At 45.8% G+C, this 17,952-nt stretch overlaps 1 protein-coding gene across 3 annotated transcripts in view; it reads right to left on the bottom strand.

Annotated features, from left to right (window-relative positions):
• Positions 1 to 17,952, bottom strand: part of RFTN1 (raftlin, lipid raft linker 1) — a 201,045-nt gene that overhangs the window by 21,826 nt on the left and 161,267 nt on the right. For all 3 annotated transcript variants that reach the window (XM_027584718.2, XM_027584717.2, XM_027584716.2), the window contains exon 7: positions 15,533 to 15,648. In XM_027584718.2, the coding sequence (XP_027440519.1) occupies positions 15,533 to 15,648 (116 nt within the window). The remainder of the gene's footprint in view (positions 1 to 15,532; positions 15,649 to 17,952) is intronic.

Here is a 17,952-nt window from a genome sequence, read left to right as displayed (position 1 = left end):
ACATTGATGAGACATAAGTTTACCATTAAAAAATGTTAGTTAATCTGCCAGAAGGGTGTGATACCATTCTCCTGGGTATTCTGTATGTGGAAGCTGGAAATATATTCTTGTATGAAAATTAAACGCACAGAGTCACATGCTGGTCACCAACCATTAAGGCCACTGGATGTTTTAGCAAAGATTATCTGGTAACTTATTAACTGGCCACACACCAATTCATCCATTCCCTGCATCTGTGCTACTGCAGCATGTTGCAGACTATCTACCAGAAGATAGCGTGTATTTCCCCAGCTCTTGAATCTGAGCTTGGTTTTGTGACTTTCTTCGACCAATGGGATATTAACAGATGTGAGGCAAACCAAGGCATGAAATAAGCTAGCACACTGGGGCTCTTGGGGACGCTGTGACTGGAATCATGTGGAAGAAACCCAGCTAACCTCCTGGGCATTAAGATATGCAAGACCCTGTTGCCACAGCCAATAGCCAGCCAACCACCGGACATGAGAGCAAGGCCACCCTGGACCACCCAGCCATCAGCTGAGGCATGAGAGAGCCCAGGGGAGATCAGCGAAGCGGCTCCAGAGTAGACTGCTCAGCTGACCCAAAGAATCCTGAGCTAAGTAAATAGCTATTTGAAGCTACGAAGATTAGAATGGTTTGCTACACAGCGAAAACTGATATAGACTAGAAAACAAAACTGCCAACTATGATTTAACAGAGACAAGTCTACCTGCTTCTTTCAAAGTTATTTTGTCCTCATATAGGAAGGTAGCTCTACAGAGTCTCGTGGCCCAAACAAGTTTGAAATAGGGCAATACTTTTGTGATGAACCTTGACCTTTACCTTCTTGCCCAATATCCCCTTCTGAACACTAGCAAAAATTTTCAAGGTAAAATCCAAAGTAAAATTTGTTTCAGTGAGATAAAAATAAAAATTAGCTAGCTTAAAAAAAGTACGGACCTTTAAATCAAAAAGTGATATGAAGTATCATGATAAAAGCTAAAGAATATTCATGGTTGGGGCACCTGGGTGGCTCAGTCAGTTGAATGTCCAGCTCCTGATTTTGGCTCAGGTCATGATCTCAGGGTTGTGAGACTGAGTCCCACATCAGGCACTGTGCTGGGCATGGAGCCTGCTTAGGATTCTCTCTCTCTCTCCTTCCCCCTCTGCTCTTCTCTCGCTCCCTCTCTTAAAAAACTGTTCACGGTTTACAAGCACAAGAAAATGGAAACCCCCTAAAATCCACCAATAGAAAACTAATGAAGTAAATTAAAATATGATTGTTCATATCCTGAAATACTTTACAGCCATTTAAATTGATGAAGTAGAAACAGTATGAACAGTATGATCCCAAATATGCAAATATAGACAGAATATATACTAGAAGAAAAAATACCAAGATGTTGTTACATTGCTTTGCGGCTCTTTTCTCAGTAATGACGAGAGTAGGGTTTTTGCCTTCTTTTCCTTATTTGCATTTTCTAAACTCCTCAACGACAAGCACCACTTTTTAAAAAAATCTTTATTGAAATATCTAAATAGTCACCCACTTAGTCTTCAATTCAGTGGTTTTAAATATATTCACAGAATGGTGCCACCATCACCGCAGTCTGAATCGGGAACATCTTCATCACTCCGCCAAGTTTCTTGAACCTATTAGCAGTCCCTCTCCTTCCCCCACCTCGAGGCAGCTACCAACCTACTTTCTGTTTCTATGGATTTGCCTAATCTGGACAGTTCATGTAAATGGAATCATACACTATGTGGCCTTTTGTGTCTGGTTTTTTTCACTTTAGCATAATGTTTCCAAGGTTCATCTGTACTGTAGCGTGTATCAGTACTTTGTTCGTTTTTATTGTCAAACAATACTCCATTGTTTGGGTATATCACATTGTGCTTATTTATTCAGCACTTGCTGGAAATCCAGACTGTCTCCACCTTTTGGATATTATGAATAATGATGCTATGAAGACTCGTGTATAGGTTTTTGTTTAGACATATGTTTTCACTTCTCTTGGATATTTGTCTAGGAGTGGAATTGCTAGGTCACATGACAACTATTAACTATTGACATTTTGAGGAACTGTCCATGCATCACTTTTATAAAAGGAACAGACCTCTTGGCCTCCTTAGACTATCTCCTGAGCCTTCTTTATCTAATTTTCCAAGTGATGTAAGCAAAGAGACAACCCCATCTACCTCAGCTGAAGAGGATGTTAAGAATTCTGCCTCAAACAGGCCCCTAACTTAAAAGCAATGGGCCACGGGCACCTGGGTGGCTCAGTCGGTTAAGCGGCTGCCTTCGGCTCAGGTCATAATCCCAAGGTCCTGGGATCAAGCCCCACATCGGGCTCCCTGCTCAGCAGACAGCCTGCTTCTCCTTCTCCCTCTGCCTGCTGCTCCCCCTGCTTGTGCTCTCTCTCTCAGTCAAATAAATAAATAAAATCTTCCCAAAAAATTCCTTTTCATTAGAATTGTTATCAAATCAGGTATTCTCCCTTCTATATTACTGATTTTTTTTTAACTTAAATGCAACGGATTTTTTTTTTTTTTTTTTGGATACTTAAATGTACCCTCATTACATTTTATTGGGCTGGTCTTGATCCAACATTGATAAATTAAGAAGTAATGAGATTAGAAGGGAATTAAGAAGTCAGAGAAACCTACTCAAGCCAGAAGCTGGTTTAGGTAAGTCATTTTCAAGGTTTTGTTTTTTTCTTTTCTTTTCCTTTTTTTTTTTCATTAAGTAGCCCCACTGGGTGCTTTCCACAAACACCAACTGTAATCTAAATTAGAAACTCAATGTGTAAAAACAGAGATTCAAAAAAAGCAGTTCTTGTTGACACTGGGGTGGGTGGGTTGTCCAGAATCTTCCCCACTCCCCACTGTCAAACGCACCCTTCATCGTCTTCCTCTCATGGCCAGCTGCAATGTTTCTGTAGAGCCCAAGAGCATCCATGTTCTTTAGATCCTCATGGCCACCTGGTAGACTCTGTAGCCTCCCAGTTTTGGGTCTTTCTCCACAGGCCCACTACCTTCTAAATCTCTACACAAGCCATTGAAAAAGCTGCAAAAGAGGCCAATGCACAAGACGGCATCACAGGGCCTAGGAGCAAAGACCTCCCTCCAATTAAAACACATCTTTGCTGAGTATAGCCTCTCAACCAGTCACGCTCCATCCTCAGGCCCTTCCTTTTTATTTAGCTTTATTAAAATTCTTGGCCAAGTGAATTTCAAAAAGGACAAATTCCAAGAAGTGGCAATGAAGGATCACTTAACTACAAGAACACCCTCCAACTCTCTATACTCACTGAGTTAATACCCTAAGTTCTTCTTGGAGAACCATCTCCCCTTCCTCATCTGCAGCTTGCAGACTGTCTATGCATCTAAAAAGTTCTTATACGGGGCTACACAGAAAGCATGAGAAGGAATGCAGCAGTCCCTAGGAGCAAAGACCAGCCCTTGGCTGGCAGCCAACAAGGAAACAAAGACATTAGTCCTACAGCCGTGAGGAACTGAATTTGGCCAACAATCTGAATGAGCTTAGGAGTGGATTCTTGCCCCAGAGCCCCCCATAAGGAACACAGACCTGCCAATACCCAGTTTCAGCTTTGGGAGACCCTCCACAGAGTAAGCAGTTGAGCCCACCTGGATTCTGAAGCAAAGAAACAGTAAGATAGTAATTGTGTACGGATGTGTTTAACACCCTCACAGAATTAGCTTCCACCATGTCAAACACCCAGGGAAATCTAGACATCAAGCCTATCATATCACATTGAAGGCTGCCTCCTTCTTGTCATTCTGTGGCACACAATGAAGGTTTTAAAGCATACTTTTTTCTTTTTAAATGCATTTGTTACAAGATTATGGAAATGTGCTGACTTCTTTCATCATCCCTTCCTCTGCAGCAAAGCTCTAAATTCACCCTGCCCTGTGGTCTTGACCAGAACGTACATATGCTTGCCTCTCCCCTCCCACCAGCTCCACAAGAGGCCTGGTGACTTAGCGCCTTTCACCACCCTCAGGACACGTGACAACAAAGAGAAATTATTTATGGGCGTGCAAAGGCCAGGGGGTGGGAATTCATTTTTAATGACTGTATTCCTACTCTCTAGTGAAAGACATCAATCCTTCTGCCTAAATTCCCTCCATTCATCATGTTTTCACAGCGGCTGACACACAGTAGGAACTCAACATTTATTTATGAATGTTTTAAAAGGTCTAACTTAACCTGTATAACTAAATTTTGTACAGGAAGTGAAATATGGGTGTCAGAACAAGACCACTGACTTTATGGAAGAAAAACATCAAATTCTTCCTTTTCACCCTCCCACTCTCCAAGCTGTCCGCAAGTCCAGTTTTCTTTAAAATACTTCTACGAGCATCCCCTGTCTTTCTAGTCCCACTCAGTGGCAAACACTGCTAGTGGCCAAAATAACCACTTGTTAGCCCCGGTCCCCTTCCTAGGTGACAGCCCCTCTAGCTCCAGCTAACCATTTCCTTGACAATGATGTGGGTCTGTGACCTAAGCCCTGGCCAAGGGGATCCAAGCAAACTCTGCTTGAGAGTTTCTGGGAATAGTTTTACTTGCTAATAAAAAAAGGGCACATAGCAGGAAATGCCCTGTTCTTCTCAGCTGTCAATTATGTTCATATGAGACGCTTGGAGCTGCTGCAGCCACCTTGGGCCTAGCGTCCCAAAGAGAGACCTGGCAGGCAAGCTGAGGACCAGCATGCAGAAAGGTGACAGCACCTGGGTCCTCCCCGATGTCCTTAAACCACTGAAAAAGCTGATTCTGCAACCACCTCACCTCCCTCCAGACTTCCTGCTCGGTGAGATGAGAGGAAAAATCCACACTGTTTAAGCCATTTCTAGTTGGATGTTCTGGTGCTGACATGGAAAGCATCCTGACCAATACCATGACCACCACCCTTATTCTCTGACCTTGGGACCTCTCCCCCAAGTGTCTACCTTCTCCCCATTCCAGTTCATCTCTCCCAACAATACGCCACTTCAGGGCCAACTGGCTGGACTCACGGCTATCTGATGAGATCCCCACCATAGCCCCCTTCAACCCACTGCCAACCCAGGCTCTTGCCTGGCTCACAGAGTTCTCTGCAGACTCTCTTCCCAAGCAGACATGCTGTCAAGTACGCGCCCCAGGGTTCCCTTGCTGTTACGTCCAAGCATGTCAAACTGGTTTCCCAGGGCTGCTACACAGCCCACAAATGTGGTGGCTTCCATCAATAGAAATTCATCCTCTCACAGTCTGGAGGCCAGAAGTCCCAAGTCAGTACAACTGTGCCAGAATCAAGGTGTCACAGGGCCAGGCTCCCTCGGGAGGCTCTAGGGGAAAACCCATTTCTGACTTCTTCCAGCTTCTGGTGGCTGCCTGCCCTCCTTGGCTTGTGGCCACATCACTCCAGTCTTCAAGGCCAGCATTTCCAAATCTCTCTCTACTCTGCCTTCAGGTCTTCTGCATGTGCATAAAATCTCCTTCTGCTTCCCTCTTAGAAGGCTATGTGTGATTGTGTTTAGGACCCAACCACATAACCCAGGATAATTGCCCCATCTCAAGATCCTTAACTTCAATCACTTCTGCAAATATCCTCTTTCCAAATAAGGTAATGTTTACAGGTTCCGGGACTTAGAAGCTGGTACATTTGGAGGGCACCATTCAGCCCACCTAACGTATGTCTGTGTGGTCACCCATCTCTGTTTGTCTCTGGGAGGAGGGCCCAGAGGGCAGCTAGGGAATGGAGGGCCAGGGGGAGGAGGAAGATTCACTTTTTTAATATACACACTTTAGGACTGTTCAGAGTTCTGTTTAAAATTATTATAAAACCCACAATAATTTTTTTATCTCAATTTGCAACACAGTTCACACTATCACATAGAATTTTTTTAACAGACATATTCTATCTTAGGCCAGTTTCCCCAGAAACAGACCCCTAGAGGAGGATTTACGTGCAAGTAGCTTATTATAAGGCACTGAGGGGGTGGAGGGAGGCGGACAAAAGGCTGGAGACAAGCAAGGACACAGGTTTATGCAACATCCCCTGAAGTAGCTTAGCCTCACCCCACAGGAAGCTCTGAGGGGTGAGCTATACTCAGAGGTGTCCAACCTGAGGCAAGGGAGCTGGACTTTCATATGTCACCCCCTCCTCAGTCACAGACAAGGACTACCCCAGGGGCATCTAAACACCCAGGCACTTCGGGCTTGCCTTGCCTGAGCACAAAGCAGACTCGAGCAGCCCCGGGCACAGGTGTCAGCAAAGGCACATAGGCGCTGGCTGCTGGAAGTGAAAGCACGTTGACAAAAAGGGATCCAAGGATCTAGAAAAACACTGACATTAGCCGCTAATGTTCTAATTTGGGGGGGAAAAAATGAACAGATATGCTTTCCCTTCTGGTCTGCCTCTGCTCTTGCCACTTCCCACCAGCAAGAAGCCCCTCTTCCAATGCCCTGGCTCATCCAACACCCTGAGGGAGCCCACTGTGTCCAGCAGACCTTGGTCAGTCTCTTACTTTCCCAGGACACTCTGGTCAGCAGGGTACCATCCAGCACCGAATGCTTTGCTACTCTGTAGGAAGTCTTCTGTCCACCTGGATGCTCCTTGAGGGTAGGAGCCTCAGCAAACACCCCTTTGCGTTCTTGTTCCAAGTCAGCAAAGAGCAGATCCCTCCCTCTGACCCTCGGGGGTTTTCCAATTCCCTGGGAGTTCTCTGTTTTGTATGCACTAAACCTCTTCACCTCAATTTTTTTAAAAAGATTTTATTTATTTATTTGAGAGAGAGTGAGTGCATGAATGAGCGAGTACAAGCGGGGGGGAGGGCAGCAGAGGGAGAGGCAGAGGCAGAAGCAGACTCCCCGCTGAGCAGGGAGCCCGATGCGGGGCTCGATCCCAGGACCCTGGGATCATGACCTGAGCTGAAGGCAGATGCTTAACGACTGAGCCACCCAGGTGCTCCAATTTTTTACTCCTACATAATCTTCCACCGAGTGCCAGCCATCCCATGGGGACGCTGGAGGGCTGGTTTTCATCCCAAAGCCCATCATGTATCTCTTGCTGCCACTGCCACAATCCACATGGCATTTCACGACCCCCAAGTCAAGCTGCTGCTGCCCAGAAGGAGGGAGAGGGAAAATTCTACTTGAAAAAGAAGAACGAGGGACAGACGGCCACCCAGGGCTCCACTAACCCAGCAAACGGCCCAAGACTCATATCAGAAGTCAGGACCCCATGACCTGTTAATGGCTTTTAGGGCTTGTGGTTTCAAATATGATCTCCATCACTTGGGGAAGAGAAGTGACTTACGTAGGGGAACACAGACCATACAAACTAAGCTGTCCTCCGTCAAGTTCGTAATAGCCAAGGAGCACCAGAGACCCTTTCCCAGGACAATAAAAGGGATGTCAGAAGCTCAGGAAAGTTCAGTATGGCCCCGTGGCAGGAAACACCTGAAGGGAAGCTGACTCCAGGTAGCAGTGTCACTCTAGGATAAAAGTTGCAGGCACCTAAGGAAATCAATGAGCCTGTGCAGACTGACGAGTGTGGATTCTCAAGGACAGAAGGGAGGTATGTGACCCTCCAGGGATGGTGACAAAAGTGAGACAAACCCGATAAAGGACGAAGGTTGAGCCCAGAATGAGACTGGGTGGACGTGACCACATACACAGGACACAGACACACATCTTTTAAAACTCTGTTCAAAGCAAGAAGTTGTACAAAGTGTTGAAGATAGGAGAAAGTGGAATTATTCAACCCTCATTTTACCTCCTTATCTACAAGGAGAAAACAAATATATCTAAAGCCAAAGAGAAGAAAGGATGCAATGAGACATAAACAGGTATCTCTTAAAATGTAACTTTTAATTACCCGAGTAAAATGAATATTTTTCTATAGAAAAATGAAAACGTTAATAGATAGAGCTGCCTCCCACTCTTCCATTCCAAGTCCCACAGAACCACTGCTATGGGGTTGATGGGTGCCCTTCCAAGGTTTCTTCCTGCATTTACAGATACCCACAGCAAATGGATCATACTGTTCTGTGAAGCGTTTTCCCCATTAAGGGCATCGCACTGTTTGTATCTGTATTAGTCAGGGTTGTTCTGAGAAACAGAACCAGTAGGACGCATGAGAAATTGAGACAGGCAGAGACAGAGAGAGACACTGATACAGGGGCACCCTCCCTCCCCCCGCTTTTCCAAAAGTTCACATTTCGCCACTTCGTTTTTACAGAAGACCTGCATTAGTACCTGTTTTTGCTAACTGGAAAAAAAAAAACAAAACTCTGATGAAGATTTTTGCTTTTGTGAAAAAAGGCAAAATGCAAAACTAGCATTCAGTGGCTGTTGGGCAGCCAGCTGGTGCAGGGGCACCGCGCACCCTGAGCAGTGCCAAGCTCCTTCCTCAGGAACCGCACAGCCCCTTCGCATCAAGCCGCCCTAGCTTTGACCTGTGTCTGTGAGCACCTGGGTCCTAAGGTATCAGAAAAGCCTAAGAGAGGCTATTTTGTGGGTCTGGGAATGCTCAAAAAATTTTCCATATAAATGAATGGTAATTACTTCTTTGCTTTACATCAGGCTTACAAAAGGTTTCGTAGGAGTGCTCTGGTTTCTGATTGTGGGGGAGACCTGTATACATATTAGAGTGGGGGGAGGGAGGGACTGAGTTTTTTTGAGGAATTGGCTCCTGTGACTGTGGGGACTAGCAAGTCCGAAGTCTGTGGGGCAGGCCCTCGACTGATTGGATGAGGCCCACCCCCATGATGAAGGATTAGCAATCTTCTTTACTCAAAGTCTGCTCATTTGAATTTACGTAATCATATCTAAAAACTCCCTCCACTGCAACATCAAACTGGTGCTTGATCAAACAACTGGGCACCACAACCTAGCCAGGGTGACACATAAAATTAACCGTCACAGCCTCATTCAGAAACTTGTCTTTTCACTTAACATTTCTTCGAGTCCCTTTCCTGTCAGTTTATACGGGATGAGTGCATCCATAATAAGGATGTATCATCCTTTATTTAATCATTCCCCTAGTGATGGACATGCACATTGTTTCCTTTTTTTCCATGACCCTAATCATGCTGAGATAATGTCCTTGTGCATGGCTTCTTGTGAACAAAGGCCCGTGTTTCTCTAGAAGAGATGGATGTGAGGCACGGGCTTGCTGAGTCATGGGTAGGAGTGGGCATTTTACATTTTTACTAGAGGTTAGCAACCTGCCCTCCAAAGCAAACCTCAAATTTTTGAATGATGAACTTAAAATTCATCAAGTGCAGGTGCGTGACATTTTAAGGAAAACGTGCTCGGTCATAATAGTGCATTGATGTGTCCCCATCAAAACTGAGGTGGGACACAAGGAAAGCACGCAGAGCTGCTAGAACACACAGGTTCTAGGTTGCCCTGAGCAACCTAACGGGCCTCCTCTGTGCTGTGATTTGCTCGGGGTTGGAAAAGGAGTGGAGTGATGTCCTGGCGGTGGGCAGGGGTTAGGGAGGGTGGGGTAGGGAGGGGTTGAGGCTGGAGAGAGTGGGGAGGGTTGTGTCTTCAGTCCTGGTTATTCATAGCAGTGATCATTCATGGGAAAATCTTCTGAATCACAGGAGAAAGACCGAAAACTGCTGTCTTGGCACTCAAGGCTATGATCTCAGAACCAAAATGATTATTCTAGAGAAACAGTGGCAATGAAAAGAATGCCAGATGGTTTAATAAGAAGAAATACTGGCTCCCTTGTCACAGCAGAAGGTGGTGGACTCTAGATGCCATAAAAATTGATGTTACTCCCTGGCAAATCCTGTGTGGCTTGTTCAAGAGATGGTTGAGAGCACCTAGAAACAAAAGGTGGATCCCAGCAGCCTACAGAATATAGAAGTTTGTGGAGAATGAGTGGGACCTGTGTGTGGTGGGACAGGGTTAGGAGACAGGTGGCGTGGAGGCATGCCCTACAGTGGATGTCAGTTACAGAAATGCATCTCACCGAACCTCCTGTGATTCTCTCAGGGGTAAGGGTGACAGGTTAGGTGGAAAAATAGAGCCATCTGAAACCTCTGCAAAGGGGTTTGGTGTCGTGTTAGAGACTAGAGGAGAGATGCCCCCAACCTGCCAAAGGACTATGTCCTCCATCTAGTGTGTTTGACATTGGACTGGAAAGGCGTCATCCTACATATGAAAACTTCAGAGAAGCCAAAGCTGAGATGATCTTCCAAAAATGCAGGATGATATAACCATGATCACAAATGTCTCTACAGGCTGGAAAAATGGGCAGAAATTAATAGGATGAGATGAACTGGGAGTCAGTTCAAAAACAGACTGAATACACAGGGAGTGGATGGGGAGAGCTGACTCTATGTCACCTTACATGACAGCAATCTGTCATGGCTGCCCCCATAGCCGCTCCATCCTCCCGCTGGACTAGCAGAAGCCCAGGTCCAGCTGTCGGGGGACCACGTACTCACGGGTGGCAGGCTGCTCTCCAGGATGCTCAAGCCCCCCCCTGAGCCCAGCAGTTGACCACATCAGGCTGAGTCCCATGTGTCCCCAGACCTGTGTAGGTCAGTGAGACCCATTATCATAATTATGTGTCTTCATTTAAATTACTTAAACTGATGGTGAGGGCGAAAGAAGTTGTTTCTAGGAAACCTAAGTAGAATACTTTGAAGAGACTTGACAAAGTGCAGTTGCTTAAAAATAACAACTGTGGCTGAATTAAAAGTGGTGGGGGCTGATAAAGACTAAGGAAAAAATCATGAAAACAAGGATTCTGCAGTGTGATCCCTTTCCTAGACTTTCAAGAAACTGACCCAGGACACTGGTGATAGCAACACTTTGGGTGTGGTTTACACAAGAAAGATGAAGTGGAATTCCAATCAGCAGACCTCAGACTCCAAAAGATTGGCAAATGTATGCATAGTTATATATTTTACATTAAAATAAAATGTGCGAAATATGAATGTGATTTTCTTTGCTTCTTTTTAATTGAGTTTTTCAATTAACTCTCCAACCACCATACCAACTGCTTCAGCTAAAAGTGCTTTTCCTGTTATCTTGTGGTCAGTTCTGGCAGCAAATTTCACAAGAAGCACTGATAAACTGGGATGAAGTTGGCCTCAAGGGGCACCTGATGCTGTCCACAGCAGTGATGGGCTGTCAGGTTGAGGGTATGCAGCCTCAGAATGAAGAAAACGGTCCCTGCCTTGGTCCTTCCAGCTCTAACTCTTGACCTACTCATCTACGTGGTTTACCTTTTCCTTTCAAAGAAGGACCCTTTCGGCTCACCCTCTAGACTGTAAGCTCAAAGAAGGTAAACAAAATACCCACTACAAATGTTCTATGGGTGGACTTTTATATTAGTCACAACTGCCTTTAATTTAGGCCACAGGTTTCCAACTGAGAAAAACACAATGCATTTGGCTCCACACTTCCCCTAGCCCCACTTATGCTGTGCTTTCAGAACAAGATCAAGGCAACAGGGAAAGGATCTTTCTAGTTGATGACACCAGGTGACCAATCAAAGAAAGTACTCTTTACTTACTATATGCCAAGTAGTACACTCACAACTTTTTAAATATATTATTATTTTTTAATTCTCAACTTTGAGAGGTTAGCAGTGTCCCCACTCATACAACTGAAAGATGGAAAAAACAAAGAGGGGGTGCCTGACTTTTCATACACTCAGTCACTTGGCTGGCAATAAGAGAGCCAGGATGCATTCTGAGGCCCAGACTCTAAAATCTACATTCTCCATCCAACGTACTGCAGCGTCCATCCAACATACTGCATACTACATTCTCCATCCTACATACTGCAGCTGTGAAGAGCTAGGTGAGCTTTCTTGTGAAAGCACACGCGCGTATGCGCGCACGCATGTGCATACGTGGACAGGGAAGCCAGGAAGCTGTGGCTGAATGAGGATGGCCCATCCGTACACATGGCTGAGGCTATGAATATGCACGGGAGCAACAGGCCAGTCCCAACTGTGAGAAAAGAGAAAAAGCTGGTCAGAAATGTTTTGTGGCCAGAGCCCAGGAGTTTATGGGCTGGCCTGGGAGGACAGAGGTTGCCAGAAAGGCAGGGTCAGCCACGAGCCAAGAGGGACCTGCCCAGGGCTTGAACAGGAAAGACCTTTCCCAGACGCCAAAAGCGGGGAGAAGAGAGGAAGCAGTTGGGTCTCAAGGGTGGAAGGTAGGGTTGTCGGACAAACACCCACATACCTGGAGGGGCATGCAGAAGAGGGGCTGTCTGTGGAGGGACTAGGGGGTGGTCTGACAGAGCCTCTTCAAAGAGCTGAGCTGTGGGCAAATCTGCTCTGGGCTGGACACGGCTGGGCCATGCTGGGACACTCTTGTATACAGGTGGTTCTGCCAAGGCAGGGATTCTCAAAGTGGGCTTGGAAAGGAAACTCGGTGGGGAGAACTGGATATCTGTGTGTTTAAAAGGTCTCAAGTGATTGATGTTCAATTCTGAGAAATGCATGTGTACCTCATGCTGAACCAAAAGGGTTCCACCCAATTCAGGAAGCATTTACTGGAAGCCTTAGAGGACAAAGATGAACAACCCCAGGCCAAGAAACTCAAAGTGAAGGAAGGCACGTGGATAAAGAAATCACAGTGATCATAATAGGATCACTCTTACGCACAGAGAATTATGGAAACACAGAGGAAGAGTCTTTAACTCTGAAGGAGTCTGAAAGGCTTCCTGGAAGAGGTGACCTATGAGCTAACCCTAAGTCTTCCCATATGAGAAGAGAAACCCATATGCCGAGGGGTCAATTCTCCAGGAGAGAGCTCCCCTCCTTTAGTCCTCAAGAGATGCCGATCAGAGGCTGATGCTGTTAAAATGGACAAGGCTCTGTTTCTACTGTGGGAAATCTGGGAATGCTTGAAAGGCACCAGAGAAAGGAGCGAGTCTGAAGAGTTATGCAGGGAAAACTGGCGAACACCTACATCAAAACCATTAATCCGCTTGTCACCAACAGGAAAATTAAGAAAATGTGTTTCTGCCTAGCTGGATGCCAGCCACACCTGCCTATCAAGTTGACGTGTGATGGAATAAAGGCCTATCCAGTGATGTGCTGCTAAATGCTTACAACTGGCTCTCCGAGGGAAAAAAATAACAATCCCTGATTTCTGGGGTTTGCCAATTTTCATGGTGCATTACTTCCAGTGTGGCCAACTTCGAGCTACCAGTGTGGCTGAATCTGTCCCTGAATATGGAGTTGGGAAGAGACGCACAGAAGGGGCTTCGCAGGCTGGTGCATAACACTGGGCCCATCGTGGGTTTTAAAACCCTAGGTCAGTTCCAAGGATCCCCGGAGAAAAGCCACAGCATTCCTGGAGAGAGAGAGAGAGAGAGAGAGAGAGAGAAAGAGAGAGAGAGAGAGTGTGTGTGTGTGAGTTGGGGGGGATGGGAGAAGGGGACAAGGGACAATGACCACACGACACAAAACTAGTATTACCAACTAGATTAATGCACAAAAATAAGAGCTCATGAGAAATAAAGTTCAAACATTCGAGAAAGAAAGAAAATTAATAAATAAACCTAATGGAAACCAATCCAAAAACCCAGGAAAACTTTCTGAATAAATATTAATCTTTCCTGATCGAGGCTCTTAAGCCATGAAATTGACCTCTTTGAATTAAAAAGATAATCGTGTTCTGATTTTAGTCTGCAACCTTATCTTCCTCCCACAAACATTTTTTTTAAAGATTTTATTTTTTTGGGGTGCCTGAGTGGCTCAGTCGTTAAGCGTCTGCCTTCGGCTCAGGTCATGATCCCAGGGTCCTGGGATCGAGCCCCGCATCGGGCTCCCTGCTCCTCGGGAAGCCTGCTTCTCCCTCTCCCACTCCCCCTGCTTGTGTTCCCTCTCTCGCTGCGTCTCTCTGTCAAATAAATAAATAAAATCTTAAAAAAAAAAAAAAGTGGGAGAGGGAGAAGCAGGCTTCCCGAGGAGCAGGGAGCCCGGTGCGGGGCTCGATCCCAGGACCCTGGGATCATGACCTGAGCCGAAGGCAGACGCTTGACCACTGAGCCACTCAGGTGTCCCCACAAACATTTTAGATATAGGATGCACTCACTCTGGTTACCCATCAAGGGCACCGTTTGGAAGGCTGAAGAGAGACAAGCCGTGGGGGTCCCGAAAGGGACGTGACCTGCCCTTGTTGGACTCTCCATGCTAGACCGAGCCTCACCTCCTTTGCATCCCATTTCCAGTTAAGGGTGTGGAGGCCCACTGAAACCAAAGTCAGGCAGGAGGAAGTGGTGGCGCCTGAGGGCAAACCAGGTCATCACCGGCTTCCTTACTTTCCTTAAGGACCCCTGGCCCCTAACCTCACTGGCCCTGGATGCTGTTTTTGGAATTCCTGTTTCTGATGGATTAGTACAGTTTTCCTTTGTCCTCTGTGGCTTTCATACTTGCAAGCAGTGACTGCACCTCATGGCTCAGATGCAGGCATACCCCCAACAGCTCCACGGCCTGTCTCGCGCCTGCTCAGAACTGCTCCCGCTTTAAGAACGCGTAACGGTTCCCTTGGGGGACCTGCTGCCATCCAGCAACCAGGTGAGGGAGTCACCTGCCATCAGGTGGCAGTTCCAGAGGGCACAAGGGCGTGGCAAGCACCCCCTGGCTGGTTGGTCCCGGCACCCCACACTCCTCACGAAGAGCTGCACCCACATCTGTCTTACTTTGGCACAGAGGGCCCGGTTTGGCGAGGCTCCTCAGGGCGATGCCAACCCTGTATTCTTCCAGGGCCTACTCAAGAAATCAGTTCAGAAATCAGTCCTCTGTGTTCCAAGGGCTTCTCCCTTTACATCCAAGATGCTGGGTGGACAAGAGACTAGTCTGAAAAGCCTATCCTTCTATACTTAGAGAAATGTCCTCAAAGTATATACCAGCGAATCTCAGAAATAAATCAGCTTTTCCAACGTCCCCGGGGAATGTGACTGGAGGAATTCCTCTGCCCACAGCAGTTTGGTGGCTTCACAGGTCAACATTTCTCAAAGACATCCTTCCAGCATTTACTGTGTAGCCTTGGGCCAGGGACCTAACCCCTCTGTGCCTCAGTTCTTCATCTGTAAAATGAAGGCAGTCATGTACTTGCCTCCTAGGCTTATTGCGAAGGTTAAGTGAGTGTGTGTGCCCAAATTTCTTCTAAGGATACTTGGCAGAGGGAGCCATAGGGTCTAACTCCAATAATAATGTCAGCTCTTATTACGGTAGCCACAAACTCTGTGTTGGCCTCACTTATGTCACTTAGAATTTTCAGTTATATGCAAATGAATGAAAGAAGAATCTCCTTCCACCCAATGATCCAGCACCCACACAGTGTCTTTCCTACAGAAGGGGAAAGCGGGGCCCGTGCCCCCTAACCAGAGGGCACGAAAGGATGAATGGGGCCTTGCAGGGTCTACCCAGGTCAAACTGCCTTTCAGAGGAAAGCTACAGCAGACATGGTCAGACCCAGCAAGTGGATAAAACAATCACTGTCCTAACAAAAGAAGCTGCACTGCCAATCCCACACTTACTTCCAGGACTGTCCATTGTTCGACAACAATAGCATCATAGCCCTGCATGGTTTTGCTATCTTCTGTGGAAACAGCTTCAAAGATGAATACTCCATCTGTCAGGCCGTGGAAGGAATCTGTGGAAAAAGAAAAAGGCAGGGGGGAGTTCTGTAAACCGTCTGTGGCAGAAGCCTTACAAGCAGCAAAAATTTTCACTGCATTCATTAATAATCCCAATCAGAACATCTTTTCAGCGTGTTAATTAAAGAAGGCACACACAGCCATAGAGTCTAGCCCCATCAGAATGAATGAGACTAATTTACCTCTCAGTTCTGAATAATATCCTTGATTTTATGAGCCCAAATTTCATTGTTAGCAATCACCATTTGATTTCACGCGTTTACCTTCTTTTTCACGCTCCAACGTCAGGATGCACTGGGGAGAACTTATTCAGGGTAAAACACAGTCATTTAGAGAGAGTTTTTAGAAGAAAACTATATTTAGGTAGAAGAGATTTTTAAGGGGGGACAGATATAACACACCAGACCCGAGCTGGTCAGATGCAATCTAGATGCGCAGATTCCTGGAAGTTCTCAGGATGTGGGCAGCTGTACAGACAAGTCTTCAGCTAGCTCTTGTCAAGAGGCAGAATTTGCAGGAAAGGGGAATTTTCCCAAACGATTTACCACTGAAAATGTTTCCTCTAGCATTGCTCTAGTCAGTGTACCAGGTCCTGAGTTCCACACAATTCAACAAACTTACATTAAACACATAACAGGATTCAAGAAGGATGCATGGTCTTAGGCAAGGAGAATATAAAGAAAATTATACCAGGGTCCCCGCCACAGTAGAAATCATTACGGGGGGTGCACTTTCTACCCCTTTTTAATGGCTCCTAAATGCCCTAAATTCACTTAGATAAGAGACAGTGGGAAAGAGGACTGGCCAGAGAGGCAGGCAGTTTGGATCCATGCTCTATCATGAAAAGGGATGTGACCCCTTTCAGAGGCTTGGTCTCTCATCTGCGAAATGGGATTGAGGATACAGAATCACTCCTGGCCCCTAGATTCTATGCTACAAATCAGGCATACTGCTATGTACTGAATTGTGTCCTCCCCCAGCCCCACAAATTCATTTGAAGCACTAACTTCCAGACTGTATTTGGAGAAAGGGCCTTTAGGGAGTTAATGAAGGTTAAATGAGGTCATCAGGGTGGACAATTATCTGATTAAGACTGATGTCCTTGGGCGCCTGGGTGGCTCAGTTAGTTAAGCGACTGCCTTAGGCTCAGGTCATGATCCTGGAGTCCAGGGATCGAGTCCCACATCGGGCTCCTTGCTCAGCAGGGAGTCTGCTTCTCCCTCTGACCCTCCCCCCTCTCATGTGCTCTCTCTCTCTCTCTCTCTCTCTCTCAAATAAATAAAATCTTAAAAAAAAAAAAGACTGATGTCCTTACCAGAAGAGAAAGACACCAGAGCGCCCCACCCCCCTTCCCTGCACAGAGGGAAGGCCAGATGAGGATCCAGAGAGAAGAGTGGCTGTCTACACGTTAGGAAGGGAGGCCTCAACCAGAAACCGAGTTTGCCAGCACCTTAGCCATGGACGCCTAGACTCCTGAACTACGAGAAAATAAATGTCTACAATTTAAGCCATCCAGTCTGTAGTATTTTGCTATGGCAATACACATTGAAATATGTTTAATGATACACTATTTTTATTTTGAAAAGATAATACACATAATAATATGATTTTTTTTTTTATCAGAAAGGGAGGTAAATTCAGAAAGTCCTTTGAATCACACTGGAGTTCTGGAACTGCCAGCATTTTCCAGAAGACACAAAAAAACAAGACCAGCAGATCTAAATACTTAACAAATATTTAGCCTCGGGCTCCTGGGTGGCTCAGTTGGTTAAGCAACTGCCTTTGGCTCAGGTCATGATCCTGGAGTCCCGGGATCGAGTCCCACATCGGGCTCCCTGCTTAACAGGGAGTCTGCTTCTCCCTCTGACCCTCTTCCCTCTCGTGCTCTCTGGCTCTCATTCTCTCTCTCTCAAATAAATAAATAAAAAATCTTTAAGAAAATACATTAAAAAAAACAAATATTTAGCCTCTGTCTTCCAACAGACTTCATGAACAAAATCCAAAGGCCATTAAGTGAGAAAATTATTTGCAACAGCAAAGAAAAATAAATAAATGGCTAAGCTTAACATTTTTTATATGTGTATAAAAAGCTTATGGCACTTAAGGGAATTTTTAACTGCATGATCTTTCTGGAGAGCAATTTCACGATGTCTCAAGAGCCTGAAACAAAAAAGTCCATTGTCTTTGACCCAGAAAGACTACCTCTTTCAGTCTATCCTAGGTAATAACCCCTAAAGCCATCAAATATTTATCTATAAACTTTACTTATAAAATTACTTGAAAACATAATCTAGGGGCTC

Source organism: Zalophus californianus, chromosome 1 (assembly GCF_009762305.2).
Source record: "Zalophus californianus isolate mZalCal1 chromosome 1, mZalCal1.pri.v2, whole genome shotgun sequence".
In the NCBI taxonomy this organism is placed as follows: domain Eukaryota; kingdom Metazoa; phylum Chordata; class Mammalia; order Carnivora; family Otariidae; genus Zalophus; species Zalophus californianus.
The sequence above is the reverse complement of the archived record's forward strand: the minus strand, read 5'-3'. Positions and strand labels throughout refer to the sequence as shown.